We start from the raw sequence: 15703 nt of genomic DNA, 5'->3' as shown, positions 1-15703 counted from the left end.
GGGCCTTTTGAATGCAGAGATACAATGATGGGAACCTGAACACTCCACTTCCTGTATGGTCGGCATATTCACCAGACATGTCAACCGTTAAGCATGTTTGGGATGCTCTAGTTTGGCACAAAAAGCAAAATGTTCCGGTTCGTGCCACTATCTGTCAACTTTGCAAAGCGATCGAAGAGGAGTGGATCAGCATACCGTGGACCACAATCAACAGTGGTCAACTTCATGTGAAGGAAATGATGCATGCGTTGCTTCAGGTAAATTGAGGTCACACCACTGATTTACTGGTTTTGATATCAACCAAGTCAGACGTGTTTAGACATTGAGGCATAAGAAAGATGCTAAATATAGTGACGTTTGACTGACATTTGACGGTTGAGTGGGCCAGGTTTCAACGCATTTCGTGGACTCCTCTGTGGCGTGACAAATTTACAAGACATTTGTTTTCACTTGACAGGGATGGGCGTCACGAAATACGAACCATGCTAGCTGTCTGTTTGCAAATATTGATGGTACTGCACAATTGGGAGCTGTACACACTTCTCAGCCCACTTTATCAAATGTGACTGCATAAACAAGTTGCCACACAGCTCTCGATGAGTCCAATCGCAATTAGCTCTTCTTACACAGTCTTATAGCTAATTATTGGAATTTTGCTGATCTCGAAGCTAAGGTGTGGTGAAAAAAAATTGACATGCTAAAAAAAAATGCAATTTTGGAATCAGGATGCATTTTAGTTTTAATCAGCATAAAAATCTAACTGAACAGATCCCCCCCCCCCCCCGCCCCCACCCCAAACTGTTCCCGGGCATTAGCATGACAGGTGTCTTCAAACTTGTAATCAGTCAGTAAGCCAATTTAAAGGGAGACATTAGTCACTGACCTGTACCACGCTAAACATAGACCACAGGACCACAGGAGAGTTGTCTCGGGAGATTAGAAAGAAAATAACACGACAAACACACTCTGGGTAAAGGCTACAAGACTATCATATACAATGCAATGCAATACATCTGTATGATAATGATCCGCGCTGAAGCACAGTAGATCTGAATACCCATTCAAATGTTTCAATGCATGCGGATAAAGCACAGAAAAAAACTTTAAAAAAACAATCAAATACATTAAATCCATTTGAGGCGCATAAAGATAAACTAAAAAAATAGATGACAAAATGAGGGTCCTCATCTTCATTGGTACAAATTTATGGACAGAAAAATGTCTCCTGTAAGTTGTTACAGAATATTATATCTTGGACATTAGTGCCTCCACAGCCTTCCGTATGATTGGCTGCAAATCCAGGCGAGAACTCGCATCCTCGAGAGAGCAACCAGTCAGCAGTGAGACCAAGGTCAGAGGCACTACCTGCTCACAAGAAAGGGAGGAAGTACGCCATGCGACAGTCATCTTGTCTTCCGTCATCCATTTACCTTTGTCCTTTCTCTGCCATTGGCTATGTGTGTGGCCATGTGACCAGAGGTCATGTCCTCAGTCAGGTGGTCCACCTGGTAGATAGCCTTCAGGAGAGCCGCCTCACACTGGGCCTCGGGATGACCAGACAATTTCTAGTGCAAGACGTTGGGGCCATTACTGTTGTCGCATATACTCAAACCAGAGTAATTTGTTTTGTATACCAAGGTTAGGATGACTCCCATCAGATTCTCACTTAACACAACTGTGTTTACAGAGAACTGCTCTTGTCACCATATTTGCAGGGCTGGATGCCTTTTTTAATGTCATCATTTGTATATTGAACATGAACGATATGACCACAACTGTTCTCCAATACATTATATTTTACATGTTTGAATACATGCAAAAGGCTCATTGTGGCACCAAAAAAACCCCACTAAGTTCATTCATTCATTCGTTCATCTTCCGAACCGCTTGATTCTCACTAGGGTCGCAGGGGGTGCTGGAGCCTATCCCAGCTGTCTCCGGGCAGTAGGCGGGGGACACCCTTAATCGGTTGCCAGCCAATCGCAGGGCACACAGAGACGAACAACCATCCACGCTCACATTCACACCTCGGGACAATTTAGAGTGTTCAATCAGCCTGCCACGCATGTTTTTGGAATGTGGGAGGAAACTGGAGCACCCGGAGAAAACCCACACAGGCCCGGGGAGAACATGCAAACTCCACACAGGGAGGCCGGAGCCGGAATCGAACCCGGTAGCTCTGCAATGTGAAGCCGACGTGCTAACCACTGGACTACCGGGCCGTCCCCCACTAAGTTATTCCATTAATTCCACTTCATCACAAAAAGAAACTGTCCCCGACACATTAGAAGCTTATCTTGTGCTCAGCAGTCATTTAATAGTATTCTTCCTTGTTTTGTTTTTTTTTGTCTTCAGGGAATTCGGGGCTACTACATGAGCCAGTTGCTATTGTATAACTTTGGCATCAGGAGTGTAAAATCATATCATCCTTGATGTATGAACAGAGCAGTTGCTGCAACAGTGACTGATGGGTAATTGGCCAAATGATCATTTAATGTGACTGACCCGCTATTCTATTTACAGAGTCAGGGGTCTGTGGGAATTCTTGACAGCTGTTTTTTTCCCCCTTCTGAAATAGTCCATAGGCTCCTAACGCCGTCTGGGCCTTGGTGCATTTTGCACCAGTTACACCGTGATTTTTTTTCACGCCACTGGCTGAATATGAATGCATGACGCAGCGAACACAGAAAACACTCTGGAGCTGCTCACGCTCGCATTCAGAGTACCGGTACCAATTTGAAGCAAATCAAATGACTCGCTTCAGGACCAACATTTGTCTGTCAACATTGGACAACCTTGCAAATTCACGTGCAAAGTGGATTCCTGAGAACAGTGGAGGCCACAATTCGTGGTAGAAGATAAAGGTTTAGAAAATGTGATACAGAGTGATGCATGCCAATCTTTCCACTGTCACGCAAAAACCATTTACTGGCAATATTGTTCAGAAAAAAAAGTCCTAGAATTGCATTTAAATGTTGTTCTGTTCAGTTCTGGCCGATGATTTTTACTATTTTTCTGCGGGCTGTTTTTGACATTAAATGCATTTTTACAGAGTTAAAGATATTTGTGTCTATTATTTTAATAAGTCGCTGATGGTACACTCGCCTGACTTGTATGCGGGCAGAGTGGGGTCGGTTCCCACTGTGTGACAGTGTGGATGTGGGTGTGAATGGTCATTTGTCTCAATATGTGCTCTGTGACTGACTGGCGACCAATTCATGGTGTAGTCTGTCTTCAGCCGAAGTCGGCTGGGATAGACTCCAGCATCTTCCCGTGAGCCTCTTCAGGAAAAGCGGTGTTGAAAATGGATGGATGGATATTTTATTCATTTGTCCACTGAGTTCCATTTAAATTAAGAATGTTTGCCTTTTAGGACAAACAATGTTTGAAGAAATAAAATGCATTTAATCAAAATTTATTAAATACAAAGCCAGAAAATAATTACACTTTTTTAAATCGAGTCCCAACCACAGTAAATACATGAACAAACCCTAGACAAAATAAGTGTACACCTTAACCAGACTCACAGTCATTTGATCAACATTAAACATGTTAATGTGCGTTTGTTGATGCAATTTGATACCTGGATTAAACGTGTGGCTCGGCGGTAAAGTTTGCTGTTTGTGACTTGCACGTCGATCATGTAGTTGTGGAAAACCTTGCCCTTTAGGATGTGCGCTCCCGTGCTCACAGCATTCAGCACCAATTTGGTGGACAGCTCCCACTGCCGCACAACAGAAGAGTGAGTGAGTGAGTGAGTGAGTGAGTGAGTGAGTGAGTGAGTGAGTGAGTGAGTGAGTACCATGTGCTGTAGACTTCCAGAAGAAGGCGATGGCCAAGAAAATGTTAACGTGGACATACACAATCTATTTATGTCATCCTGCAAAGAAAAAAAAAGAACTGAATGGTGGATATTAAGGTAGAAAGATTGTTAAGGAATCATTTAAAGCTAGGGTAGGCAGGAGGGCAGGGAGGTACAGTATTTAGCCTGCTGTAGGTAGGTAGGTAGGCAGACAGGTAGCATTAGTACTGGTCGAGTAGATTAGGTACATTGGGTAAATAGGTAAGGTTAGTAGGGTGCTTGATTGGCAAGTATTATCAAGGAAAGGGATGTAAAAGTGTCGATGGGCAGCTCCGTTGGGTGATTGGTGGCTAGAAAAGTTAGGCAGGTGGGTAGTTTGGAAGGTAGGTCAGTAGGTACAAAGATGGGTGAGTAGTTAAGTTGGTCTGTTGTTAGGTAGGATTGTAGGGTTACAGCTAGTCAGAAAGGTTGGACAGCTACACTGTTCAATGTTTTTTGGTTGAACTTACTCGATAGGATTTTATCAAGTGGTTGTGCGAAATATAGCACCATTTGGAAGCAGATACACGTTTAAAGTCGACGATGAATGTACTTAAAACGTATCTGGAGACAGATTATTTTATTTTGTGCAACTGCCTGATAAAATAAAATTGAGTAAATTCAATACACCTTTTTTTTCAGTGCAGATAGGTAGAAAGCCAGACAAAATAGGTACAGTAGGCAATCATGTCAGTAGAAAAGTGGGTATACCTACACTTTAAGAGTTAAGATTTAAGATAAGATATCCTTTATTTGTCCCACACTGGGGAAATTTACAGTCTACAGCAGTAAGATTGTGGGTAGAAAGAAGAAAAAAACAAACACCGTTCAATTAAGTGCAATATAAATACAAAATGGATAAGGTGACCACTATAGTGCAGTTTAAATTTGAAAAACGTGTGCCTCTTTTAGCTAAAGGGAACTAAGTTGCTTGAACTACATAAGGCCGTAATGTGCAGTGTAAGCAGAGAGGAGCCGGGAGGCAGCGAGATCTGTGGGCGGATACGGTGTGGAGTGCATGCTGTATGTCAGTAAATGCAATATTATGTCGGGTGGGAAACCAACCTGATCGTCATCGTCTCCATCCGCCTGGTGATAAATAGCATGGAGGTTAGACATCTTTTCCCTCACTCGGTAGGCAACATTCATCACTTCAGTGATATTGTCTGAGAAAAGAAGAAATCGGGATGAACGAAGAGAATGTGAGGCGAGCGACGGACCGCAGTCAAGCTCCGGCTTAGTCCCTCACCAGTTTGTGTGTAGATGAGAATGACAGTGTCTTGTTCATCGAGAGTGGGTAGGACGTGAAGCAAAAAGTCTTCATGCGCAATGCAAAACTGGGGACCCTAAATCAAGAAAGTACAGAAATGTCTGTGATTATCCTCGTCAATGATGTGGCGTCATGACACTTCAGAATAAGATTTCACTGGAATTTGACTTAACAGGATTTCACGTCTTTTACGCCTTCATAAAACTCACATAATTCCCCAAGGCATGATGAAATGTTAAATCTCTCCAACCGTGTGATTTTCCTGCCACACGACATTACATTGTATTGGATTATACCTTGTGTTTATTTTTAAGACTATGTACAGTTTGACTAGAGGATTGGTACATCAATTTTGGACTATGCCATTCAATTGTGAGGGGGGTAAAGTGAATCCCGCAAAAGTTGCCCCTCATATATACCAGCAAAGCAATGGAACCTTCAGCGTTGTTGAGCGCTCTGTATCCTCCACTTATGAAAGCTTGAATATCCCCGTAAGCTATGACACACACACACACACACACACGCAATAAAAAAGACAATAAGTAGCATGCAGACTGTTTTCCAAAATCCAAATCATTGCAACACATTTATGATCACCGTTATAATACTTGACTGTGGCACTGCTGCTCACCTGCCCCAAACGTTGGCTCACATTCACTGGCATCAATGAGGCCCAGCACAGCCAGGCTGCCCCACCCCAGGTAACATACACGTTTCTTACAGAGTAAACTGTAACACGAACAAACATCCTGAATGCAGCCAGATATTTCTTATCATTTGGGCATTCACAGTTGTTTATGCTAGTCAGAGAACAGTTGTGCTTGACTGACTTGACTGACCTCTGCCCAGCAGTAGTCACCAAACCAGCTATGGCCGTACTCTGAGCGTATGTGACCTCGACAGTTTTTTCATAAGCTTCCAGGTGCTGCAAGATGACCCTTACAGAAAAACGAAACAGACACGCAATCTTGTCAACACGTAAAAACAACGGTGATTCTCAATCATTTGGGTGCAATTTGAGATACTCAGACATGTCATGGAAAATAGTTCAATGTCACAGTTGTATTGTTTGCTCCCAATAATGCATCTTTGTTCATCTGTGCAAGTGATATACCTTGACGGGCAGAAGAGTTAAATACTCTCCCACTAGATAGCAATTAACCTGTGAGATCCACCTTTGCCACCTTGCTGTTTGGTGCTGTGTCCGTGAGATTTGTTATCCAAACATTATGTGTTAGGATTTAATAAAGGACTACGACACTGCCTAACATCCTGACCACTAGAGGTCAGTAGCACAACAACAAATTGTTCTCACCTTTAATTTGATTCGAGAGATTTAATTCACAGATTGTATCCATTTTCCGGTGTGCATTTTTTCGGTAGATGGCATGAACAATTCTCACGGTACAAACAACCTCACCAAGAAGTCCTTCTTCCCTCTCTTTCGTGAGACCTTTCCATGAAACATTAAAGACGGGATAAAAATGGAAACGAAAACTAGAACTAGTTGTTATAAAGAATGAATCAGAATGAGACTCCCACGACACTGCTTGAGGTAGCCACATCACTTGGTCCTATGAGGCTGCTTTAGGTTGCAGCCTAAAGGTCATGCTTTTGTCACATTTCAATGATATGCCTGTCAGGACGTGTGATTAATGCACAGCACATAACACAACCGAAAATGATGTCTTTTTGTTGTTGTTATTGTTTTTTTCTAACACTGCAATAAGTCTCTATTTCCTGTATTGTGTATTTTCTAGAATTTATTGACCCCTTATTTTTATGATTTTGACACGTGACCCTTATTGTCATGCTTCAAGGGGAAATTCAATTCACGCTGTGTATTATTTGTGTTGCACACTCCACAGAGAACATGATCACACACATGCAGGCATGCAAAGAGAATGACCAGACTGAGAGCAGTGTTCCGTTACTTCAGCACAGATTGTTTCAAATAATTTTTTTGTCCACGACTCACTGTGCTTCCAGATGAGCTACACTGCCCAATTATTTCATAGTTTAGTCCTTATCTCACTCACATTAGGTCCACTGCGACTAGAATAATAGACCCAGTACAAGGGCTGCATTAAAAAAAAGAGACAAAGGAATTGGCCTTTACTACATAGTGTGATTTAATTGACACTGGCACTTCGGTCACTTTAATATGTTTATAACTGGGGTTGTAGTTTGCTGAGGCGCAGCAGCAAAGCAATGGCAGTGGCTTAACAGTCACTTACTGGTGTGTGGTGGCTGCACGTGAGAAAGCGGCAGCGTGAGCAGAACACAGGATCACCTCCAGGAGCATCTTAGTGGCGCTGCCTCCTTTCATCCTGGAAGAACCACTGATGGCCTCCGGCTAAACTCAAACATAAACAAGGCACAGGGGGAGCGCATGCACACATACACACACACGCACACACACACACTAACTCGTCTAATTCTGAGAACGTGATTAATTAATCAATACCAGTGTTGACCCCTCACCCCAACTGATGGGTTGATGAGGAAGGCTTTTCGAGTGTTGGCAAGGACCTGCATTCTTTGGACCACACTCAGGAAAGTGAACGTGCAGTTTGGTGTCAGCTCATTCCTGTACAGAGATTATGTCACAATCACACATAAAGATGTGCTACTACAAAGTTAGACAGTGCCCAGACACTGATGTGGTACATCTACATAAGGGAAGGACAGAGCCATAGCATGCATATGAGACTCAGCCTCACGCATGTAACTAAATATGTTAGTTAAATACCAGGAAAAACTCACAGTATGTTACAGTGCACTCTATACAACAACAAAATGAACAATTATCAACATATTGTTGAAATATTACACCTCTGAAAGTGTCAAAACTTAGCATTAACGTACATTGTTGCCTTTTGCAGAAGTTCTGATACGACTCTCATATGGAATGTCATGTGTAATGTGACCAATGTGTGTGTATAGAATACATACGCACCGTGCCTGATGTGCAGGGTTAAAACCAACTAAAACAGGAGTGAAAACCTCCGGGTGCCGCAGACAGAACTCCAACTGACCTGCCACAAATGGAGCCTACAGGTACCGGTACATCAATTACAAACAAAAAAAGGTCTAAAATCAAGATCTATTAAACATTGTGATGGATGCCTTAAAAGTCATACTCACAGAGAGTCCACAGGAGATGCCGATGAACAAGACCCTCTTCTTCCCCTCACACACCTAATGGCATTAAAAAGAAAAAATGCAATGACTCTGTGTAAAAGAGGAAGACAGATACTTTGGAGAGATTTTCTGTCACACTCTTGACCTTCTTCAGACAGGACATGCCCAGGTGGGGGTCATCTTCTGGGGCCTCTTGGGAGGAAAACAGCGCTCTTAAAATATTAAAGATGTGAACAATGTGAGTGAGTGAGTGAGTGAGTGAGTGAGTGAGTGAGTGAGTGAGTGAGTGAGTGAGTGAGTGAGTGAGTGAGTGAGTGAGTGAGTGAGTGAGTGTAACACACACCTGTCGCCTCCTGCAATGATGTATGCATAGACCTCACTGTGGTTCATCTCCCTCAGTGCTCTGTTGAACCCTGACTACACACAAGCATACGAGTTTGAGGTAATCTAACTCTTCCGTTGTGAAATTCCAAAAATGAAATTGCATTTCCCTCAGAGGACATTAAATGCCAAATAAAAGAACCATCACAGTCCAAAGTACCGGGTTGCTATTCTAAGATAGCATGCTAGTACATCTTGAGGAGAGGTGTCAAACTCCAATCCACGGTGGCCAGAACTAGCGTGCCACATCATTTTTTGTGGCCCACTAAAGCGAATAAAATGTGTCTACTTCATGTTTCCTGTTCAATTGAAATGGTTTCCCTTTTGAGAAGAAAAAAGGTACCAAATGTAACTTCTCCTCAGTTTTTACACAAACACTATCACAGGCATCCTTCCTTAACGTACCGTACATTAATCAACAGCCACTGGTAGTTTAAAGCTAGTTTAAAAATCCAATCCCTTGTTAAATACATACAGTATGTCATAAAACTGTGTGTCATTTTCTGTGTGTAAATATTTCATTATTCATATTGGAGTAATGACACTTTGCTGCAATGTAAAGTAACCAGTGGCTTGCATAACAGTGGTAATGTTAATGTCTATATGGCTGGCAACAAAAGTGAGTACAGTACACCCCAAACCTGAAGTGAAAATGAGTTTGAGAGCCCCACATCAAGGGGCTATGATATTAAGAGATGGACACAGGTTACTTCCTGGACTGGGGCACACATTCAGTTGTGTATACACATTCGCAACTCAACTTTACTTATCAAGTACTTTAGAACAACCACCACTCCAGACAAAGTGGTATACATGAAGCGAAAAACTGTCAAAATATAGCACAGACTGCTAAAACAATACATTAATACCAAAAGCCAAAGGATAATTTTTTTTTTTTAAGGTGAGTTTTAAAGATAGGCAGAGAGTGTGTTTGCCTAATGTTTAGCGGAAGGTTATTCCAAAGAGAGGGACTGGCAACAGAAAAGGCTCATTTTGAACTCTGCTAAGTCCTCAGTACCTGCAGTCGCATCTGGTCTGCTGACCTGAGATGGGTAGGTGCGTAGGGATGGAGGAGCTCAGAGGGGTGAGATGGGGCAAAATCATTTCAAAATGTTTTAAAACAAATCAAATAATCTGGAAAAGAGCTGTCAAATGGACAGAGAGACAGGGAAGAGATGCCAGAGTTGGAGTTATGTGCTCCCAAATGAGCACCAGTTTCAAGGCAGACAGCAGCATTTTGGAGCAACTGGAGACGCTTGAGGGATGATTGGCTGACTCCAAAAGAAAATGAATTACCATAATCCAGCCGACATGGACCAAAGGCATTGATTACTGTTTCACAGTGCTGTTGAGAAAAGGAGAGGATTTACCTTTGATGCCTAAGATGAAAGAAGCTAGATTTTACAACAGTGCCAATTTGACGTTCCAATTTAAAACCGCGGTCTAGTTTAAGACCCAAGTTCAAGACTGCTGGCTTTAGATAAGGCTCTCAGGGGCGAAGGTCAACAAGGTGAGATGAACAAGGGCCACTAGGACCGAACATCATAACTTGTGTTTTCTGTTCATTGAAATTTTAAAGATTCATGGTCACCCAGGCATTGATTTCCTCCAGACAGGACAAATGTGGCACAGCAAAGCATCTTTTCCCTTTTCTTATCTTCAAATGCATCCAAACTTCCTCCATTGTGTTGTAAGTGCAATAAAGATTGCGTGTGTAAACAAGCAAACACACAGTCAGTATAGCACCAAGCACTGTGAATGGGAAACAAAGCCGAAGCAACAGGAGGGTTGCCACGCACACTGGCGCATTGGCCGCCATCTTCCGTCTCATTCATTGCCATGCAATGCATACATTCAATTCTAAGTGGAGATATTTTAAAAATGCGGACACTGCTCGTTTTTTTTGTTTTTTTTTTGGAAAAGCCTAATATAATTTGTTCTTTTAATGTAAAGGAATAACATCTGTAATTCAATGTTTTGAATCGGAATAAAATGGACAGTGCCCCAAAGGATTTTGGAGTATGAACAAAAAAAAAAACAGTACGTGAGAAAAATAACTACTGTACTTGCTTTTTCAAACATCCTATTATTCTGAACACAACTGGAGAGACAAGCAACCATTTCTACATTCGCGCCTTTAGGCAAGTTTTCAGATGATCTTGGATGGCAAAGCCAGAACACTCAGAGAAATCACATTTCAACACAAGAATACTGAAACACAAAAGTCACAGGAAATTCCTTCATGCCTGGATCCTTTTGACTCTGTTCCCCATAAACAATATTCTACAGCCTGTACAGAATTTTTCATTTGTAACGAGTCAATAGCAATGTTAACATTCCCACAAATGTTGACTAGATGCTTTACCGCCACGAGGAAAGCCAGGCGACCTGACGTTCCACAGCCACTCAAGACAACAAGGCTGTCCTTTGGCTCCTAAGAAACAAAGGGTGCACTTTAATGTCACAGAAATGAAACAGGAACACAAGTGGGGCGATACCTTGAGAATGAGCTCCACTATCTCAGCCACGTCCATCATGGTTTTCACCACTTTGTCACACAAAAGCGTCTAAAACAACATTGGAATGCATTTCTACCGGTTCTAAGACTTACAACACTGTATACTGTATCATTACTTGACTTACCAGGTAAGTCTCTTTGCGAAACATCTCGGCGTCGCAGTTCTGCAACATCCGAACAATGCGACTGGGTGAAGCTCGGTCGATGTCCCGTGTCAGGGGGTTTGATTTCTCCGAAACAGGAAGTGAGGGCTCATAATCCGATGACTGGTGACAACAGTTGCATCAGGTCATGTTAGTTTATGTGCTTTTTAGTTGTTATTTTTTTTTTTTTTGGTATGATATCACGTGTGTGTGTGTGTGTGTGTGTGTGTGTGTGTGTGTGTGTGTGTGTGTGTGTGTGTGTGTGTGTGCGTACACACAGTTACATCGAGTCATGTTAGTGTGTATACACACACACACACACACATAATTTTTATTTGGGCCTATTTTGCTTAAGATCCCATCACTAACACAAAAAGAGAAACTAGAATGAATATCTTGCCATTGCTGTGGAGATTGAATAATATTCTTACCTCCCATTCAAGCATCGTAGAGTAAAAACTGGATCAGCCAAATTCCGTTACTTAGGCTTACAATAGAGAAACGTCAGTGCCCAGATCGCACTGCAGTCACAAAGTCCACAAACAGACCTTTGACATGTGAGTGGCAAAAGGAAGCTTGAAAAAAGGTCCAGTCGAGTTAGATTGCTGTTATTCTTTCACTGATCACAAAACAAGGTCCACCTTCTGCATGATCTAATAAGATCCGATGCTAGAATTGTCAGAGAGGAATTCATTTAACAATCTGCTCATTAATGGGGGTTCAGCTTGCGGTGGTTTTGAACTGCACAGAGAGTAACACAGTATGTAATCATATTTTGCTCCTTCCATGCAGCCAAAACAAAAGCAAAATATGTGATGATACAGTTGAGTTCAACACCAGTGTAAACTAAAACCACAATAATAAACATATCATTATATACAATTTACATTTAGACATTCAAGTCACTTTTTTAAAACAGAATAAAATACAAATTGATACAAATGTAATTAAATAGCAGTCCGGTGCGGTCCAAAAGTAAAGGCTAGGATGCATATGTAACCATTTTGCAAAATGCTGGTCTCATGTTTTGGGTCTGTGCTGTGCTTCCCATGTTTTCAGATGATTGATTTCCACCCGCGGTGCAACGGTGGGTGATTGGTTAGCCTCACAGTGCAGAGGTGCAGGGTTCGATTCCAGCTCCGGCCTTTCTGTGTGGATTTTGCATGCTTTCTCCGTGGCTGCGTGGGTTTTCTTCGGGTACTCCGGTTTCCTCCCACATTCCAAAAACATGCCCGGCAGGTTCATGGAACACTCTTAAATTGTCCCTCAGTGTGATTGTGAGTATGAATGGTTGTTTTTCTTATGTGTGCCCTGCGATTAGCTGGCAACCAGTGTACCTCGCATGCTGCCCGAAGACAGCTGTGAAAGGCTTCAGCAAGCCCGCAACCCTCATGAGGATGAGCGGATCAGATAATGGATGGATGAACTTGGTCACTCGAGTTTTCTGTTTAATATTGTTCAAAATAAATAACATTAATTAGCCAATAATTAAGATTCCATATTATGTTGACATCTTTACAGTACTTTGAAGTATAGATGTGGTCACATGGGCTACACGATCAATCTGGTTCATTAACGCTACTGTATTTAAAAATAGTTGGTTCAAGCAGGTGTAGGCAGCTAAAGTGACGAGCTGCATGTTCATTCTCGGGTGACCAACCGTCTCGTGTAGCACGTGCCCAAACAGCATTTGAAGTTCAATCTATGAGTCCCACACCTACCCCTCAGTTGAACAGCTGACAGGCGTAAGAGCTTGCAGTCAACAGTTTTATGTTGCTGCCATGACACTGCACGCAGATTTGCAGTGCATCACTTGGCGAATGTGCGCCAAGTGAACACCTGGTACGGTCCAGAGAGACATACCTTACTAATTATAAGACACCTCAACCAAGTTAGTGAAGGATTTCACACCCTGTGAGGCTGCTTGTTGCTTTATTTCCCTTCTTGCCCATACTGCATATTGTATTAAATATATAATTAAAATAACCCACACACGAGAGACTTCAAATTGAAAACAGTTATATTTTGTTATTATTTTTTTATGGTTTACTCTTCATGATGCAGATGAGGCTCTGCCTGAGCATGTTTTCTTTTGCTTCAAGACCACAAATTCTCTTGTGCATTGTGTGCCATTCAAAAACTTAGAATGTCGTTTGTTGGTCGCGTCATAACCGAGAACGCCATGTAAGTTATGACTAACTTTCCACCAATACCTCTTGGAGTCTGACCCATTTTTTTAGAATCAGGGCTCTAAATGATGCATCAACAAACTTTTTCACCGACATCAGATAATATCTTCATTTATGCAGAGTACCATCAGTTCCAAAGATTTCCCCTCTCAGATTTGACTAATTGCATCTTTTGTGTTTCTACAGATATGGAGCAGATTAAAACTCCTGATGATTCCTAACAAGAATGAGGCGGTCCTTTTAATCTTGTCAAATGTACTTGTCATTGGGAAACCTAGGAGCCTCCCTTTGCTACAGCATCACAATTCAATAAGCAGCATGTAGCAGTTGATGTGGTCTTGATTTGGAGCAAAATTGTCATTCATTTAGGAGAAAAAGTGATGCAAAACCCTGTAATCATATAGTTGCCTGTTCATGATCGTCCTCTGACTAGCAGATGGACAGCCCAGGGTGTAAACAACATCTCACTTACAAGTCACCTTTACAACATTACCAGTGACCCTGAACTGGAAAATGCATATTTTGGTACTTGTATCGTGAAATACATTTGCAAGTATTTTGGAGAAAAGAAAATACAATTGAAAAGATTGACTCTGAAATTAAACTCATTGTTTTCAAACAAATCTTTTGGGGTCTACTCCCTAGATCCAGCATGCAGACAGAAGATCATCAACTACATACCCACAGTTACCATGACAACTGTGAGAAGGCTTGTCTCCAATGCAAGCTGAGAGGGGGAAAAAATGAATAACTTGCTTACAGGGAGAAGCAATTACTTAAGATATTGTTCCAGAAGTTTTATGTAATTACTTTGGCCATGACATTCATCAGGAATCATCTTCTAACAGTCACCCTTCACATTAACACACGCACAGAATCATTCATCTCTCTCTCTCTCTCTCTCTCTCTCTCTCTCTCTCTCTCTCTTTCTCTCTCTCTTTCTCACACACACACATGCACACACACACACACACACACACACACACACACACACACACACACACACACACACACACGCACACACGCGCACAGACTGTACAGTACTGTACAGTTAATGTGTGTTGAGGTTGATGAGAGGAATGGTCACGCTCCACCAAGTCCACACTGTTTCAGCCACTACCGCAGGCAGTCAACACCACTGCCATATTGGATGTGTCAAAGTGAAGCGATTGTTGAGAATGTCTCATTCAGTAGCTGCTTCTATGACTCTGTGGTCGCTTCAGCCGCAGCATCTCAGCCCGGGACCCATGCCTTCTCTGCGAGGCCAAACACGATCAGAAGCAGATGCATTTTTCATCTTCTTTTCCTTTTGGCTTGTCCCACTAGGGGTCACCACAGGGTGTCCTTTTCCATCAAAGTCTATATGTTCTGCATCCTCCACTTTAACACCAACTGCAATTATGTCTTTATCCCCAAAGTATAAATGCCTTCACTGTCCCTTTGATGAGCTAATTTGTGAGCCTATACAATGCAAAACATCTTTATTTATATATACTATCTATCCTGGTGACTCTGCTTTCTTCAGTGCCACTGGCCGTATCTCGATAAGCGTGCTGATCCGTTCTTACGTCCTTGGGATCTCCTGAAACGTCATCAGTCATGGCCCAAGTACTGTTCCAATTGAAAGTAAAAACAAAACAAGAATGCACGGGATACGAACATTGTTCTTCTCAGCTGACCCAAACCAAGGATGCATTGGTTGGTTCTTGTGAAAGCTTGACAAGTGAAATATCTCGAGATTGCATTTCGTGCTGCAATCACAGAAATATATCAAAGTCAGGGGGTGAGTTAACAAGTACACAGCCTTTACAATTTACAAAGAGACTTGCATTCTTGGGAAGAACGATCTCGTGTATGTTTCAACTCAGAAAATTATTCTTTGGGGCACTTTCAGAAAAGAACGTTTGAGCTAGTTGATGCAAACTGGCAGGAGCACAGACAGGAAGTCTGCATCTGCATCTCTGGTGAGTACGAACTATTTGATTGAAAATTTTTGTGTTTATTTGTCATATTATCAAAGAAATGTTGATTGTGAACTGCTATATTGTTTAGGGGCGGCCCGGTAGTCCAGTGGTTAGCACGTCGGCTTCACAGTGCAGAGGTACCGGGTTCGATTCCAGCTCCAGCCTCCCTGTGTGGAGTTTGCATGTTCTCCCCGGGCCTGCGTGGGTTTTCTCCGGTTTCCTCCCACATTCCAAAAACATGCATGGCAGGCTG

The 15703-nt window shown here is 42.2% G+C and overlaps 1 protein-coding gene across 1 annotated transcript; it reads right to left on the bottom strand.

The window, feature by feature from the left end:
- Nucleotides 1-794: 794 nt before the first annotated feature.
- gckr (glucokinase (hexokinase 4) regulator) lies at nt 795-11852 on the bottom strand. Its single transcript, XM_086126055.1, has 19 exons — nt 11729-11852; nt 11280-11420; nt 11135-11203; nt 11002-11070; nt 8599-8672; nt 8401-8467; nt 8259-8312; nt 8071-8165; nt 7596-7701; nt 7349-7467; nt 5951-6049; nt 5743-5840; nt 5531-5607; nt 5091-5187; nt 4907-5007; nt 3803-3880; nt 3584-3724; nt 1431-1565; nt 795-1365 (listed from the first exon to the last, which is right to left on the bottom strand). Exons 1-19 carry the CDS (start codon nt 11741-11743, stop codon nt 1246-1248), a joined length of 1755 nt encoding a protein of 584 aa, XP_085982181.1. The 5' UTR covers nt 11744-11852; the 3' UTR covers nt 795-1245.
- Between the last annotated feature and the right edge of the window lie 3851 nt (nt 11853-15703).

This window comes from Hippocampus guttulatus, chromosome 1 (assembly GCF_054856545.1).
Source record: "Hippocampus guttulatus isolate MCC_2025c chromosome 1, RoL_Hgut_1.0, whole genome shotgun sequence".
Taxonomy (NCBI): domain Eukaryota; kingdom Metazoa; phylum Chordata; class Actinopteri; order Syngnathiformes; family Syngnathidae; genus Hippocampus; species Hippocampus guttulatus.
Note: the sequence above shows the minus strand (reverse complement) of the source record. Positions and strands in the feature narration are given on the sequence as shown.

Coding starts and splice junctions, on each gene's coding strand:
- gckr (XM_086126055.1), bottom strand. Junction 8,673..11,001: donor GCCTGGCTTTCCTCGTGGCG/GTAAAGCATCTA, acceptor GCTTGTGTGTAG/TCAGGGTTCAACAGAGCACT. Junction 5,008..5,090: donor TCTCATCTACACACAAACTG/GTGAGGGACTAA, acceptor TTCTTTTCTCAG/ACAATATCACTGAAGTGATG.